Below are 16,046 nucleotides of genomic sequence, written 5' to 3' on the forward strand. Positions count from 1 at the left end.
CATGGGTCAGCAAGCCTGATGCGTGTGGTCACACAGAGCCCCAGTCCTTCCGTCCTGCAGCCACTTCCTCTTGTACGAGCTGGTCATGCAGAGCAGCCCACGGGTCCCAGGGGAGGAGAGGGCCGGGGAGGGCATGTAGGACAGGACTGTGTTCCTGGCAACAAGGACTCCGCTGACAGCCTACGCTGCAAGGGCTGGGTCAGGAACGTTGTCTACCATGTGCTCTGAAGGAAAAAGACATGTGGGGTGAAGAGAGGCCCCTGTGTGCCCGTGGGCAGCCCCTGGCTGCCACAGGGGATGTCACTGGCACGCGGGTCCCCTGAATCAGAGAGAGTGCAGTCTAGGCTTCCAGGAGCCTGGCTCTGGCTTCTCCCAGCTGGTCCCAAGAAGCCTAGATGCAAACAGCCCAGGAAAAGCAGTTCTGTTGAAATCACAGCCTGTAATTTTGTTTTTATCTTAACTGACTTGCTCTGAATATGAAAAAGATGAGAAACAGCCTTTGTTTAGAAAGTAGCTTTAACTCTGTGAAGGCAACTTCTCTCTGAGATCCAGCACAGGTGACTGGGGCACGGTCAGACACCGTGGGTACGTGCCCACTGGAGCTCCCCACGTTCCTTCTCTTCGCTCCTGAGTGGGCTCTCCTGGGTCCCAGCCGTGGCTCCTGTGACGCACTATGCCCTATAGAGGACACACCCCTTTCCACCTTTCTCCCCTTGGGAACGTTCTGGTTTCCCCGGCCGTGGGAAGGAGAACTGCTTTCACTCAAAAGGGAGGACACCCATCTCGGTGATGCAGAAATGTACCTTGCCAGACACCTAGAAGGCCTGTACTCGCTCTCTGACAGACACGCTGCCTCTCCATAATCCACTGATCCTTGCCAAGGAGATACAAAGCATATGCTTCCTTCTTCCCAAAACGTGTCAGTGCTGGCATGAAGCGGGCCGCCGCGGCTCGTTCTCCATGCAGTGCACTCACGCTTCTGGGATTCGTCGAGGAGAGCATGAGAGGTAGCACTATTGTGGCAGTGACATATTCTTGGACAAAGCTGACAAACCAAACCACCTTACTTTAAGAGTTTGGAGAGATTATGACAAGAAAACAAAAAATAATTAGGGGAGCCTGGGTGGCTCATTTGGTTACGGGTGGGACTCTTGACTGTGCCCAATTCATTCTCTCAGGATCCCGAGACTGGGCCCCGCTGGGCTCTGCGCTGGGCGTGGAGCCTGCTTGGGACTCTGTCTCTCCCTCTGCCCTGCCCTCTGTGAAGGGACCTGCTCTCCCTCTTTAAAAACAAAACAAAACACAACACAACAGCTAGAGTTGACAGTGGGATGAAGACGAAAACCAAGTGAAAATAGAAAATGAAGAACAAGGAAAAAACATACAAGTGTATCAATCTTAGAATACAGGCTTTGGCTGTGATATTGAAGCTTGAAATTGGGCAAAGGTCTTTCTAGAAAGAAAGCAAGAAAGGAGATCAAATCCATTCATATTAACATTTCCAATATTTCAAGGAAAGTGAGGCTTTTGCCAGCATAGAATTACTGAAAACAAATGAAACTGAATCTGTATATATCTAAACAGAACTATAGGGGCGCCTGGGTGGTTTCAGTGGGTTAGTCATCCACCTTCAGCTCTGGTTATGATCCCAGGGTCCTGGGATTGAGTCCCGAATCGGGCTCCCTGCTCAGCGGAGAGCCTGTTTCCCCCTCTCACTCTCCCTCTGTGCATGCGCTTTCTCCCTCTCTCTCAAATAAATAAAATCTTTTAAAAAGGAAGCAGAACTGTAGGTTCATCCAAGAGCATGCGCTGATAGACATGTTTCTCTATATTTTATATGCATCCTGTATTTTTACAGAACGCTCTGCTGTCCGTCTGCTACATGAACTGTGCCTACATGTCTGTAACCAATCACGCGTCATACAGCAAGTGCTTATGAGTATTGATAGACACGCGAAGTAAAAACATGGGTAGAAAAAAAAAAACATGGGTAGAAAGTATCTGTGTTCTAGTTATCTGTGTGCACGCTAACCCATGTCTCCTGACGCCTCCCCCGCCAACCTCCTCTGGCCCCCGCGCTAGAGTGAGTCCGGCCCAGGCCAGCCCCAGACACCAGGAGCACATGCTTGTCTCTCTCCTGCTTTTGCCTTGGTGCGAAGCCAGCAACTGTACAGGGAGCGTGGGTGGAGGTGTAGCGGCAAGGTCTGTGACTCCCGCTGGCCCCGCCTAGCGCTGGCGGAGGGAAGACAGACTGGCAGCCCCCATGGACCACCAGCTTAGCAGCCGGAGATCTGCCTTCCAAGTCTGTGCAACGGAACCCAGAACCCGTTATTCCAAGGTAGGAATTAAAGGGACAAGTACCCCACTCCTGGAAACACTGTTCAGGCTTCTGCTGCCCTCGCTGGCTTGCCCCACGGAGCTTGTTATCATGGCTGGGTTCTAGGTTTCCCTCCTTTTTTCTGTCTCTCCTTCTCTCTTTATTATTTTGTCAGTAAGCTATTTCTTCCCTTTCTTCTGTTGCACAAATTACAAACCTCTTGTCCATAGGGCACCACAGGGCAGCATCACGTGGGTACTTCTGTTGGTTCCAGTCCCTGTCTGTCCACTGTCTGTGGCTGCTGCCCGTACCCTCGTGGAGCCCTGAGCCCATGGCTGGTTTCCTTCTCTTGCTGCCTGTCCCTTCCATCCTCCAGACAAGCTGTTGGCAAGTCTCCCGAGCCACCATCCTGACCACTCACCTTCAGCCTGGGTGAAGTCTTCCCCTGTGTTTTTACCATGAGACTTCCCAGCAGTCAAGGTATTTTACCACCTAAAGTCATGATGGGCTGCCTTCCAGAAGGGAGAAAATTTTATGGACAGTATCTGTCTCCTGATAATACCAATCTGTATTCTAGTAACATACACTTGGTCGTTTTTCTTTTATGTCCATTGCCCAAAAAGGCAGTGTTAACATTATTCTGCAAGTGGCATCCCACATCGAGGTCCTTTCAACATATACTGTCCCCTGTGTGGGGCCCCCGTGGAGTCAAGCTGGGGATTGTTAGCATTGTTTGTAGTGGTTTCAGTTTTGTTTGGGGTGTGTGTGTGCATGTCTTGTGTATGCAGGTGCATGAAGACTTCTGCTTTCTGAATTAAAAAAGAGCATAAACTTAAGTTTGCATAGGAGTTTTCTATATCAATCCTCTCTAAAATTTTCTAGATCATTTTAAAAAAAATCTTTTAAAGATTTTATTTATTTCCTTGAGAGAGAGACAGCATGCATGCACAAGCAGGGAGAGGGGCAGAGGGGTAAGCAGACTCCCTGTGGAGAAGGGAATCCGGTGTGGGACTTGATCTCAGGACTCTGAGATCGTGACCTGAGCAGAAGGCAGATGCTTAACTGGCTGAGTCACCCAGGCGCCCCTCAAAATTTTTACTGCTTTTTCATCTTCATGGTTTTTGTGAAGAGAAACACTTTCAACATTTTTGAAATGTGCCCAGATGATGTGGAGAGCAGGGGATGCAGCGTGTGGGTGTACAGTGCAAATCAGCATCATGAGAGTCCAGATCGTTTCTCAGCTGCCAAGGACTATGGGAGAACTTGTGGAAAGAAAATAGTTATATGCTTAGAGAGCACTTGTTTTGATGACATTAGATATGGGCTGTGATCTCCGAATCAGACCATGGCCCTAGGAGGGTTTGCCAAGAGTGTGGTTCAGAGATGTATTTGCTCTGGGATCCCAGGATGGTTCAATGTCAGCTCAAGTGCACTCATTTGTTTTTGTGTCAGTCAGGCCATGGCCACGAAACCCTTGTGTGGCCATTCGATCATAAATTTTTATTTTCAAGAACTTTGATAATTTTGCTGGACCACGTGGCTATAAACAGAAATGCAAGATTATCCATGCTCACAAATTTGTTCCTTGAAATATTAACTTTTCCAGGAGAACCTCCTGTTGTCAAAGTCACTCAAGCTTTTGTTCCCTTGGGATGACCAGTCACGAATCAGCCATGTCTGTACTGTGTCAGCAGGGACATCTCCTCGGTTTAATGAGCTGGAGACTGTCTTCTTGGACACGTTTGCAGACTTTCCGAGCTCCACATAGTCACAATCCCGTTATGTTCTCCACCAATCAGGCTGCTCTTTGGATGCAATCCCAACAATGAGTAAGGATAAGTGGCTCACCTCTACAGATGAACCCACTTTCTTTTATGAGCAGTCCCGCCTTTGGTACGTGGAAAAAATATATTTAAAGAAGGAGCTCAGTTGGTCTGAAGTTGTCAGCACAACATTTCTCCATAGTTGGTAGTCAAGAAGGACAGATACGTGTTTGGAGTAAATTCATGAACCGAGTCAGTGAAGTCATGTGTCATTTCCAAGGAACTGACACAGACCTCATCCTGTTTACTCATGTCTGTGTCCCGGAGGCCTAGGACTAGGGAAAGTTTAGCTCATTATTTTAATTTAATGACAACAGGGACTCATCCTCAATTTACTTTTTATAAAAATTTGAATCATGGCATTCACAGACCAGTGAGTGTGCCTTCCCTCTGACTACATGAATCTGTGTCAGTCCATGGGAAAAGGGACCATCGCTGGAGACCAGGAGTTTGAGGGGTGCCTGGATCACCTGCCCCAGCCCATACTACCTCTGTGAATGAGAAAATCTGACCTGACCTGAGAGCCCATGAAGCATGTTTTGGGGTGTAACAGGAAGAACACATTTCATTTCATTCATACACATGCATACACACACGCACGCACACATACACACTGAATATTTTTCAGCCATGTGAAAGAAGGAAATCCTGCCATTTTTGGTAGTGCAGATGGACCTTGAGGGCGTGATACTAAGTGAGATAAGTCAGAGAAAGACACGCTGTGTGTTCCCACTTATATGTGAAATCTGAATCAAGCTCATAGCAGCAGTAGTAGGTGCCACAGTGGGGCCATGGGGGTGCTGGTGAAGCCAGTCACATGTACAGTCCTGCAGTTCTAAGATGAGTGGCTCCTGGGGGCTCTCACGTACAGCACGGTGACTGTGAACAGTGTTGTATTCTGTGTTTGAAGGTTGCTAGGAGAGTAGATCTCACAAGTTCTCTTGGAGCACCTGGGTGGCTCAGTCAGTTAAGCTTCTGACTCTTGATCTCAGCTCAGGTCTTGATGTCAGCGCTGTGAGTTCGAGCCTCACACTGGGCTCCTTAAAAAAAAAAAAAATGTTCTCACGACACAACGTTCACAAATCTAGGGATCTGAGGTGATAGATAGGATAACTACGTTTATAAAGAGCTACAGAGCAGTGAATAGCTCAGAATCCGCTCCCACTCATCAGCATCTCCCTCCTCCCCAGAGATGACCTTGCTCTTGACACAGGGCACCATAGGCTAGTTTTGCCTGTTTCTGAACTTCCTATGAACAGAATCATGAGTTACATACTACTCTGTGTCTGTGGTCTTTGGCTAAGTATCATGATTATGAGATTCAGCCTTATTGCCGCATACAAATATAACATCAATTACTTATTTTTAATTGCATGAATATGCTACAGCTCATGAATCCATTCTGTTGGTGATAGGCATTTGAGATTCCAACTTGGGGCTATTTAAGAAATGTCTGCATATTATTTTGGTCTCTGATTATCTGTAGGACTGGAACTCTAGGGTCGTGGTTACGGAGTCTGCAGTGTCAGGAGACACCCCAGACAGCTTCCCTGAGTGGTTGCGCAAAGTCACATGCGAGTGCCCCCACTGCTCTGATCCCTCGCCAACACTTGGGTCTTGTCGGTCTTTTCCATTTTAGCCATTTCGCTGGTGTGTAGTAGCATACCAAGGTGGCCATTAAAGAGAACGAATGTCCTTTTACATGTTAAAGGTCACTGAAATAATCTTGAGTGAAGTTAGTTTTTGAATCTCCTGTGAATTTTTAAGAATCAGGCTTTTTATTTTTTTTTTTCTTGTCTCTTGATGGACATTTGTATTCTGAATACTTTGTCCCATATGGAAAATACATATCATGCAAGTATCTTCTGTCACTCTATGACTTGGTGTCACCACTTCTAATGGTGTCTTTGGTTAAGAGAACTTCCCCTTTTTGTAATGGAGTCCAAATTAATCCATATTTTTGGCTTTAGGGTTAGTACTTTTTGTGGGCTGTTGATTAAAAAAAAAAAAAAAAAATCTCTGCTTACCTCAGAGTCACAAATACATTCTTCCATGTGATCTCCTACGAGCGTTATCGCTTGGCTTCCCACATCCAGGCCACCTGGCTTTCATCTGGGGCACGCCACACAATCCAAACATGCTTTGCCCATGTGGATGCTAGTGGATTCTTTGTCCAGTGGCTTTTCCTTTCTCTATCCACACCATGGGGTTTTCTCACACCTGCCCCATTGGTGCTGCGCTTGGCCGTGAGCCTGCTGGGGCAGAGGGGGAAGGAGCAGACATGCTCAAGCAGGAACCTAACCTGGAGCACCAGGCTAAGACCCACATGGGGAGTTGCTGCCCTTCAAAGGTGAAGCCCGATGGGGACGACCCGCTCGTCCCAGCAGCGGTGTGTGCTCCTGCATCTCCTGGTGGGCTCCGAGCTTTTTCCAGGTTCCCAGTCAGTGCAGGCATTTTTCTTGGCTGGATGAAAACCTTGTCCTCGTGCCCTGTGCTTCTACATTTACACAAACTATAAAAATTCCTGAACCCGTGAGCCTGTTTTAGTTTTCAGTCTCCTGCTGGGCCAGTTTGGCCGACTTTTCCTGGCTTCTTGTCCAGAGGGTGGGGGTCATTGCCATCCTGATGTAGCCTTGGGGACACAATGGGGAACACCGAACGCTATGAAGACATCATTTGCGATCCATCAGAGAAAGGTCCTATGGAATTCCAAAATTGCCAGATCGTGTCTTGACATGCTAATTATGCTTTTCGTCATTTTTTTCTTTACTTAAAAATATCCCTTTGCGGTATGATCACAGTGGCCGTGACAGACAGGTCATCTGTTGGACATCCACAGTGGCCCGGTCCCTGCTCTTCATACTTTCCCATCAGTTGATTTAATCTCTACTTCCCAGTGTGCTCTGAAAAGCTTCTGACCTCCTTTTACATAGAACTGATGTCCCATCTACTGTAGCCGGGGCCACTCTTGTGTTTGTGGGTGACTGTGAATTGAAGTCATGCCTGAGCAAACCCAAAGGCAGTGGAGTCTGAGACGGGACTGTGCAGACTGAGGCCAGAGTGTTGCCAGTCAAGGCGGGCAGCCACACAGAGAAAAGTGCAGGGGTCCATGGCAGGTCTGCTGTCATTCACTCTTTTGCAAACTTAAAGGGGATTTTTCTGGCTTATTGAAATTTGCAAGCAAGATTTAGTTGCTATGTGCAAACGCTCTTTGCCCTCCCTGTGAATGCAAAAATTATAACTCTGCCTGTCTCTGCTGGGGAAGGGAATGACTTATTTGTGGAAGGAAGGCATCATTATTTGGTCTTTAGTCATCATCGAGTGAACTTCAGCAGAGTTAATTTCCTTCTTGACTTGGGAACCTCGTCAGAAATTAGCCTCAGTGTGGAGTGTTGCTGGTGGGAACTGTTGCTGTGTTCCAGGGGGACCCTCTGGAGGCTGTGAGCTGATGTGCAGGTGGCCCCTGGCCCAGGGAAGGAAAGTGGAGGCGGGAAGAGGAGAGAAGAAGGACAGAGGAGGAAAAGAAAGAAAGAAAACCTTTGTCTTTGAGATAGGTGGGTTGGGCTAGTCTCACAGTTCCCACTTCCAACCTTTGATTGTCCATGGCAAGGAACGGACCCAACATTGGCGGCTGGTGCTTCTCACGCTGAACGTCTGCTGAGCTAGTCCGTCTCACTTTTCCCCATGATAAGCTTGAGGAATCTCGTGAAGAACAAATCACCTTCCTGGAAGAGGTGAAATGCATTCTGAGCAGTCGCGGGAAATGTGGCCCCTGTATTTAAATAGAGTGGGGGTAAATGTCCTGTGGGACCCTGGGGGAAGAAGGCCCCTCCTCTCTGTGCGGGGAGTGTTGTCACATTGCAGAACAGCCTGGCCTTGCAGAAGGTGCCTCTCCGGTAAGTCTTGCAGTGTCACCAGCCGCCCTGCGTCCTGTGCGTTTCAGCACTGCCCAAGCGCTGTGCCTCGCTGATCAGCCGAAGCCGGTGAAGGAGTACAAGTACCCCGAGAAGTTGCCGGGAGAGTTATACGACGCCAACACTCAGTGCAAGTGGCAGTTTGGAGAGAAAGCCAAGCTCTGCATGCTGGATTTTAAAAAGGCAAGTGATTATTGGCAAGTGCTCAGTGCAATACGATTCACAAAACCGTTTTATGCAGCGTGACGGACATTGATGTATTCTGCGTTTATTGGGTACCTACCAAATGTCAAATCCTGTGAGCTAGGGCTGGTCGTAGATAACAGGAAACACATGTTCTCCTGGCAAAGAGGATGCTGGTGGATACTGGTGCGGGTATCGGTTTTCGTTGGAGAACTGACTTGGCCTGTGAGGTCGCTCTTGCCTTCTGATTTATCACGTGGGACTTCAGCAATAACCTCTTGGTGTAAGTTGGCAAATTAATGCTCTGCATTTTTTTCAAATGCTGTTAAGAAAACAGCACCGCCCTGCTTTACCTACCTCAGATAGAGGCAGAATTTACTGTGGAGCAGCAGTCTGTCTAGAGAATCGTGATTGTTAAATTTCCCAAAAACAGGATTTCTAGAGAAGTTTCTCGTAGAAGTTGTCATCTATGCCGCTGAGCCCAGGGACATGACTGATACAAATTATGTGTGTGACACAGAGACACGCACCCATGCCAGAAGGGCTGGTTGGGATCTGGGAGCTTGTCGGACTGAACCCCGAAGAAAGCTAGCCATAAAGTAAATGAAAGTAACTACTTCTGAGATTTCTTTTATTCTAGGTTGTAATGAAATCAAGAGGAAAGTAGATAAAAATATGATCCTCGGGAAACCTCCAACATTTCATAATGTACAAGGAATATTCCCAATTTAAATCTGATGGCATAATCTATTTTCTTCTAAACTCAAGATTTCCCCCTAAGGCCAATCACAACCGTGTTCCAGGACAGGATCCTTATCTCTTGAGCTGGGTAATGTCAGCTTGGAGCAGGAGCAATAAATCAGTTACCATCAGCGCGTATTCCTAATGTTTCCTTTTCCATGGGAGACCCCTAGGTAGTTCTTGAATGTTACTCTTCTGTCTGTTAAGGACAGGGAACATAGGACTAATTTTTTTTTCAAAGATGGGATTTCCTACAGCATACCTCTGGTTTCACGTTATTTTGCTCTGTGACTGTGGCCCGTATCACCCATGGTACCCTGGCACCATTGGGAAAAAATAGGAAGTAAGAAGCTAAACGAAGTACCTCTTTTGTAACTGAGGAAATATATGCACGCAGTGAAATGGATTATTTTAGGTGTACAACTGGAACTTTAACAACTGTGTTTACCCATGTAACCAGTATGCTGACCAAGACATTCCTTACTTCCATAAGGCCAAAAAGTTCCCTTATGCCCTCTTCCATTCAGTCCCTTCCCCACCCCGGTAAGGGACCATCATTCTGATTTCTATCACTATTGATACAGTTTGCTTATTATGGAACTTCATAAATGCCAAGTAAAATATTTGTAATGACAGGGATGGAGCTAGAAGGGACAATGCTAAGTGAAGTAAGTCAGAGAAGTACAAATACCATATAATTTCATTCATATGTGAAATTTAAGGAAAAAAAACAAATAAAGGAAAAAGAAACAACGCAAGAAACAGATTTTTAACTATAGAGAACAACCAGGGTTACTGGAGGGGACGAGGGTGGGGGAATTGGGGACAGGATGGCGATTAAGGGCGCACTTACCGTGACGAACACAGAGTCACGTGGGGACTTGCTGAGCACTATATTATACATCTGAAACTAATAGAACACTGCATGTTAAGTTAATTAAAACTTAACTTAAAAAAACAAATATGGGGGCTCCTGGGTGCCTCAGTGGTTTAAGCCTCTGCCTTCGGCTCGGGTCATGATCCCAGGGTCCTGGGGTCAAGCCCCGCATCGGGCTCTCTGCTCAGCGAGAAGCCTGCTTCCTCCTCTCTCCCTGCCTGTCTCTCTGCCTGCTTGTGATCTCTGTCTGTCAAATAGGTAAATAAAATACTTAAAAACAAACAAACCAACAAAAATATGATGTTGGCCGTTGGTTTTTACAGTCACCCTTTATCAAAATGAGAAAGTTCTTTCTGGTCCTAGATCATTGAGCGATTTTATCACAAAAGTGGGTTGACTTTTGTGAAATGCATTTTCTGCTTCTAGGGATGTAGTTTTTTATTTTTTTATGGTATTAACGTGGGGAATTGTGTCAATAGGTTTTATCTTTAGTCTCCCATTGGTCACACTTCTTTTTATTCCTCTATTTCCTTTTGCATTAAACTTCTAACAATTCTGTTTTTTGCCTCAATTTGCATCTTAGCTATACTTCCTCCTCTTGATTTCTAGTGGTTGCTCCAGAGAATGCAGGTGCCTCTTTCACCTACAGCCGATGTAGAATTAACATTGTGCCGCTCTATGTAAAATGCAAGGTCCTCACAACAAATAAGCGCACGTGACCCCACACTGTACTGTCCTTATCGTGAATGTTACCTCTGTGCCCATTACAAGCTACAAGACACAATGTTAAAATTTTTGTTTTAACAGAGGGAGTTGCTTTTAAATAAAATAGTGTCACCTTTTATATTCACTCACTGAGGTACCGTGTAGATCAACTCTCATGGATCAACTCCAGTTCCTTCATTTGCTTTGGCCTGAAGATCTTTCCTTGTGCTCCCTGTGACCTGTATCCACCAGGCACAGAGTAGGTCAGATTTTCTTTTATCTGAAAATATCAGTAAATTCACCCTCCATTTTGAAGCATCATTTTTTTCTGATTCTAGAATTCTAAACAGTTCTTTTTGTTTGTTTTCCTATACACATTCTCAGGCTACATTTCCATGTTCACCTGGTCTCAGTAGTTTCTGATTAAAAAGCCGATCATCATCTGTGTCTACTGGCATTCCTTACCATTTGTTCAGACAATTCAGCAAACTCCACATTTAGGTTATTTTAAGGTTTGGTTCCAAAAACACAATCTGATTTGTTCTATTTTCTATTCTCCACTGAAATTTCCCATTCTTTACCACTAATTCTATCTGCTTTTTCCTTCATAGCCTTGAGTCTATTTGTAATGTATTGTAATGCAGTATCACTTCATGTTATATAAATTTTGTATAGTATTATTATAACAAGTGATCCCTTCATCCTTTGAGGCTTGGTTTGGCTCTTCCTTAGGGCTCCTCTCATTCAAATTTTCCTTAGCTGGAGGGCAAATCCTGTGCTCTGGGCTGGGGGCGTGGACTTCGGGCCCTCCACTGAGGTTTCTCTGTCACGTGCCCCCAGAACTCCACTGTCTCCCGACACGGCATGGCCTCTGTCGTCCAGCCGGTCAGCGCTCAGCCCAGACCTGCTGCCTGCGCTAGGCCACTGACGTGTCAGTGTATCACCCGTTCACCCCACAGGTGAGGAAGGACCTACGGGAAATCCTTAGACAGGCATCTGGAGCTTCCTACTTAACGTGGCTTTTTCCTCTCCGGTCCCACAGAGTCCCGCAGGTTCTAGCTCCTTCTGCAGGCTCCAACTCTGTTCTCGGTGTCCTCCACACAGGGAGACTGTTGGTGTGTGTTGGGGCCCACCTCACTGCACCACGTCAGGAAATTCTTACCAACCAGATGGTTGGAGCGAAGTTGGCGCTCACTTGGCAAACTTCCCTGTCTCCAGGGACAAGGACTGTGTTGCCTGGTCCAAAGCCTGTAAGAGCTGGCCCATATATTTTGTCAAGTTTCATACAGTTTTTGTGTGCAGAAAAGTAAGCCTGGTACCAGTTACGTCATCATGGGAGAGGAAATATCTTTTCAGTTAAAAAAAATTGCATCCTTTAAAATCTGTTGTGTCAGCTCATTCCCTATGATATAAAATCGTTCTTCAACTGGAATAAACTTGATGGATTTTCTAAGTTAAATATGACTTCTGTGGCCAGAATCTCTAGGGCCCTGAATCTCAAATTTGGGGCACTTAGATTATTTTCCTTGAGAATTAAGCATCTTAGAACATTTTCAGTTATAACATTGAATTTTTTTCAATGAACTCCTTCTGATGTTTTATGAAAATGGGTCTGTTTTGCTGGTTGAAGTATAAAGATCCAGAAACTTACTGACGGGAGAAGTTAAATTAATAAATAACAAGCCTGGGTGGCTCAGTCGGTTAAGTGTCTGCCTTCAGCTCAGGTCACGATCTCAGGGTCTTGGGATTGAGTCCCACATCTGGCTCCCTGCTCAGTGGTGAGTCCGCTTCTCCCTCTGTCGCTCCCCCAAGCTCATGCTCTCTCTCTCAGATAAATAAATAAAGATCTTTGAAAAATAAATAAATAAATAACAGGAAACTACCTGATGACTAAACCTAAGGGCTCCTCAGTGAACATTTGCTGAGCAGGTGATAGGTACGTGGGACTCTTTCAAGTCCATATGCTGTTTAGTTGGAAAAGTTCTTAGATAATGCAAATTCATGTGCATCTGTCTCTTGGAAAGACAGGTGTGTGGTGTGTGTGTGTTTGCATACTCGTGTGTAAATTCACACACCCATATGGCCACGGCTTTCTCTGTCCACTGATGCCTTTGGAGTGATCATTGGAACTCGTGATAAAGCACCCCACTTCTTGAAAAACAAATACTTGTGATAAATTATAGATCCCATTATAACATCACTTCTGATGGCATTTTCAGTTGGTACTTTGGAGAGTCTAGTAGTGACAGATTGAGAATATGGATCTGGGGTTAGTGCACTCACTGTTGGGAAATCTCCCAATAAATTTACAACAGGATCATTGGGAAATGTTGGTTTTATTTGGGGTGTTCGGTGGTGACACCTAACTCAACCAAGTCACTATGCCTGAAATCGTCTTCGTGAGCACAGCTCTTAAATTACAGGACAGACTCCAAAGCGAGCGCCTCTGTTAAGGATCAGATTCCATCACTGCGAGGATGAAAGCAAGCATGGGCTGTCCATGTGGACTTCAGCATTTTTCTCCCGAAGTATTAGTTATTACAAACACTGTGTCTTCGTCTAGTGCCAGCATCATCTGCGCTTGGCGGTCTGACCCCACAGTCAGTAATGCAGGCTGCTAGAATTACTTTGAAATTTGATCACCTTAGTGTCCTGGGCACTGTTGTGAAATTGGGAGCTTCCCCCCACACCCAGCATGTCTTACATTCCAGCTCCTTGGCCCTAGACGTATGATTTAATAGGGTCTTTGTTCCAAGAGGACCCTGAAATTTAATTAAGAGTGTAATGACATACAACAATAATGTTTAATTTAATACGATCATTGCACGTTATTGTCTAGAAGTTAGCAGGTCAGTCGAAGTATGATAAGAGAGGGTAAAACTGGATTTTGGTTCTTTGGTCATTCCATGGTCATTTTATTATCTGATTTTTTGAGGAACTGGATTTTCTATTTGTTTTCTGGAGTAGAGTGTCACATTTTTATGAAATGTCAGTTTTATCTGTAGGGTACCAACGTCTTAAATACTTTTCGATATGTTGAATAACAGTAACACGGATTATATGACATTTCGAGGCTCTTCTAACTCTTGTCATTTGTTTCTGCCTGAAGAACTGAACTGGGGATTGAACAGGTTCCAGCATGGGCTGAAGTGTGCTGGGGGGCGTGCGGTAGGTGGAGACTGTGCAGGTCACGTGTTGTCAGGGCACGCTATCGCCTGCATCCTGTGCTCGAGAGCTTTGTCCTCAGTAAAGTTAAAAACCCTCACCTGTGGGGCACCTGGGTGGCTCAGTCGCTAAGCGCCTGCCTTCGGCTCAGGTCGTGATCCCAGGGTCCTAGGATCAAGCCCCACAATGGGCTCTTTTCTCAGCAGGGAGCCTGCTTCTCCCTCTGTCGAATAAATAAGTAAAATCTTAAAAAAAAAAAAAGCCACCTTTAATAGTATCTCCCATTCATCTCCATTCTGCAGAATATTCCAGAAAACTACAATGTAAGAATATTATGAAAATACTTAAGGGCCACACAGGCTCTGAGCTCTGTGGGGAGTCTGCTTGGGATTCTCTCTCCCTCTACCTCCTCCCTCTTCCCTTCCTGCTCGTGCTTGCTCTCTCTCTCTCTCTCTCTGAAATAAATAAATAAATCTTCAAAAAAGAAAAAAAGAAAGGAAATACTTTAAATAGTAGGATCTAGATCTATATTTTCAAACATAAGGTGGCCACCTGTATCATCTTAGATGTTCTTTTTTTTTTTTTTTTTTGACCTTTTGGTAATGATTCTCTTTATTTTTTTTAATTTTATATTTATTTTCAGCGTAACAGTATTCATTGTTTTTGCACCACACCCAGTGCTCCATGCAGTCCGTGCCCTCTCCAATACCCACCACCAGGTGCCCCCAACCTCCCACCCCCCACCCCTTCAAAATTCTCAGATCGTTTTTCAGAGTCCATAGTCTCTCATGGTTCACCTCCCCTTCCAATTTCCCTCAACTCCCTTCTCCTCTCCATCTCCCCTTGTCCTCCATGCTATTTGTTATGCTCCACAAATAAGTGAAACCATATGATAATTGACTCTCTCTGCTTGACTTACTTCACTCAGCACAATCTCTTCCAGTCCCGTCCATGTTGCTACAAAAGTTGGGGATTCATCCTTTCTGATGAAGGCATCATACTCCATAGTGTATATGGACCATATCTTCCTTATCCATTTTTAAGATTTTATTTATTTATTTGACAGAGATCACAAGTAGGCAGAGAGGCAGGCAGAGAGAGAGAGAGGAGGAAGCAGGCTCCCCGCTGAAAAGGGAGCCTGATGCGGGGCTCGATCCGAGGACCCTGAGATCACGACCTGAGCCAAAGGCAGAGGCTTAACCCATTGAGCCACCCAGGTGCCCTCATCTTCGATGTTCTTATGGTAACATTTCACTTACCATTACTAATTTCCTTTTACATGAAAAATGTCCCCACTCATCCTGTTCAAGGTTTCCATGGGAACAAATGAACAGATGTTCAGCTCACTCCGAAAAAGTGTTGAACGCCAGCTAGGTACCAAACACTGAGCCAGCTATCTATGACAAATACATAAAAATAATCTCACATTTTAAAACACCATTTAAAACACTCTCAGATGATCTTTGAAACTGTCCCATGAATCGGTACCACTGGCTTCTTAAGGGCATAGCCCTGAAGCCCGGCGGGTAGTGGCCTGAGGGCTGGAATCACCTTACCTCTTGGAGTGGGGAAGGAAGTGGGTGCTGGCTCGGTGCCTCTCAGGTACCAGGCCTGAGCTGGGCACGTTACCTACAACCACTTCATTTAGCTCCCAGGACAAGTCAATGAGCAGGTGTTGCCATCCTCAAACACACAAGGAGGACACGAGACTCTGCCCCCAGACCTGCCCTTCCAGTCCACACCAATATGCCTATCTGCTCGGAAGCCCGGTCCCTCTACTGGACCACTGTGTCCGTCTCCCAGCTGGCCTGACCACAGGAAGGGGCCCCTCTTTCATTCTCATCCATTCATCCATTCGTGCCTTCCCTTGTTCTGTGTGCATACCCAGCCTCCTGAATGGGTCTCTGCAGGCCCTCTGGCCAGCTGCTCTCCGTGGGCCACCACCCAAGGATAGGCAGTCCTACCCGGCAGTGCCATACAGACTCTGGTTCTGATCTGCCATGCTTCCACCCAGACGCTGAGCCTGGGTCCATGAGCTCCAATTTCAAGGAATCTTTATTTATATCCTGGTAATCTATCAAGTTGTGGCCCTACAAGCCAACAGAGCTTTCCAGTTGCCTTTTCAGAGAGTTACAGACACTCGGGCCCCTGCTTTTACAGATTCCTTGAGGTCTTCTTATGGCTCTGATCCCTAAACGTGGTTCTGGCTGGGAGCAGAGGCCCCAAGTCAGCATGCCAATTAACGTGACAAGAGGCTTGACACGTTTGCCCCAGTATCACCCAGTGATCTTGGAGGACTCACAGGGAAATGAGACGGAGTG

The 16,046-nt window shown here is 46.0% G+C and overlaps 1 protein-coding gene across 1 annotated transcript in view; it reads left to right on the top strand.

Annotated features, from left to right (window-relative positions):
• Positions 1-16,046, top strand: part of ADAMTS16 (ADAM metallopeptidase with thrombospondin type 1 motif 16) — a 152,507-nt gene that overhangs the window by 59,775 nt on the left and 76,686 nt on the right. The window contains 1 exon segment of the mRNA XM_047730242.1: positions 8,084-8,237. Within this exon segment, the coding sequence (XP_047586198.1) occupies positions 8,084-8,237 (154 nt within the window).

Source organism: Lutra lutra, chromosome 5, assembly GCF_902655055.1.
Source record: "Lutra lutra chromosome 5, mLutLut1.2, whole genome shotgun sequence".
In the NCBI taxonomy this organism is placed as follows: Eukaryota; Metazoa; Chordata; class Mammalia; order Carnivora; family Mustelidae; genus Lutra; species Lutra lutra.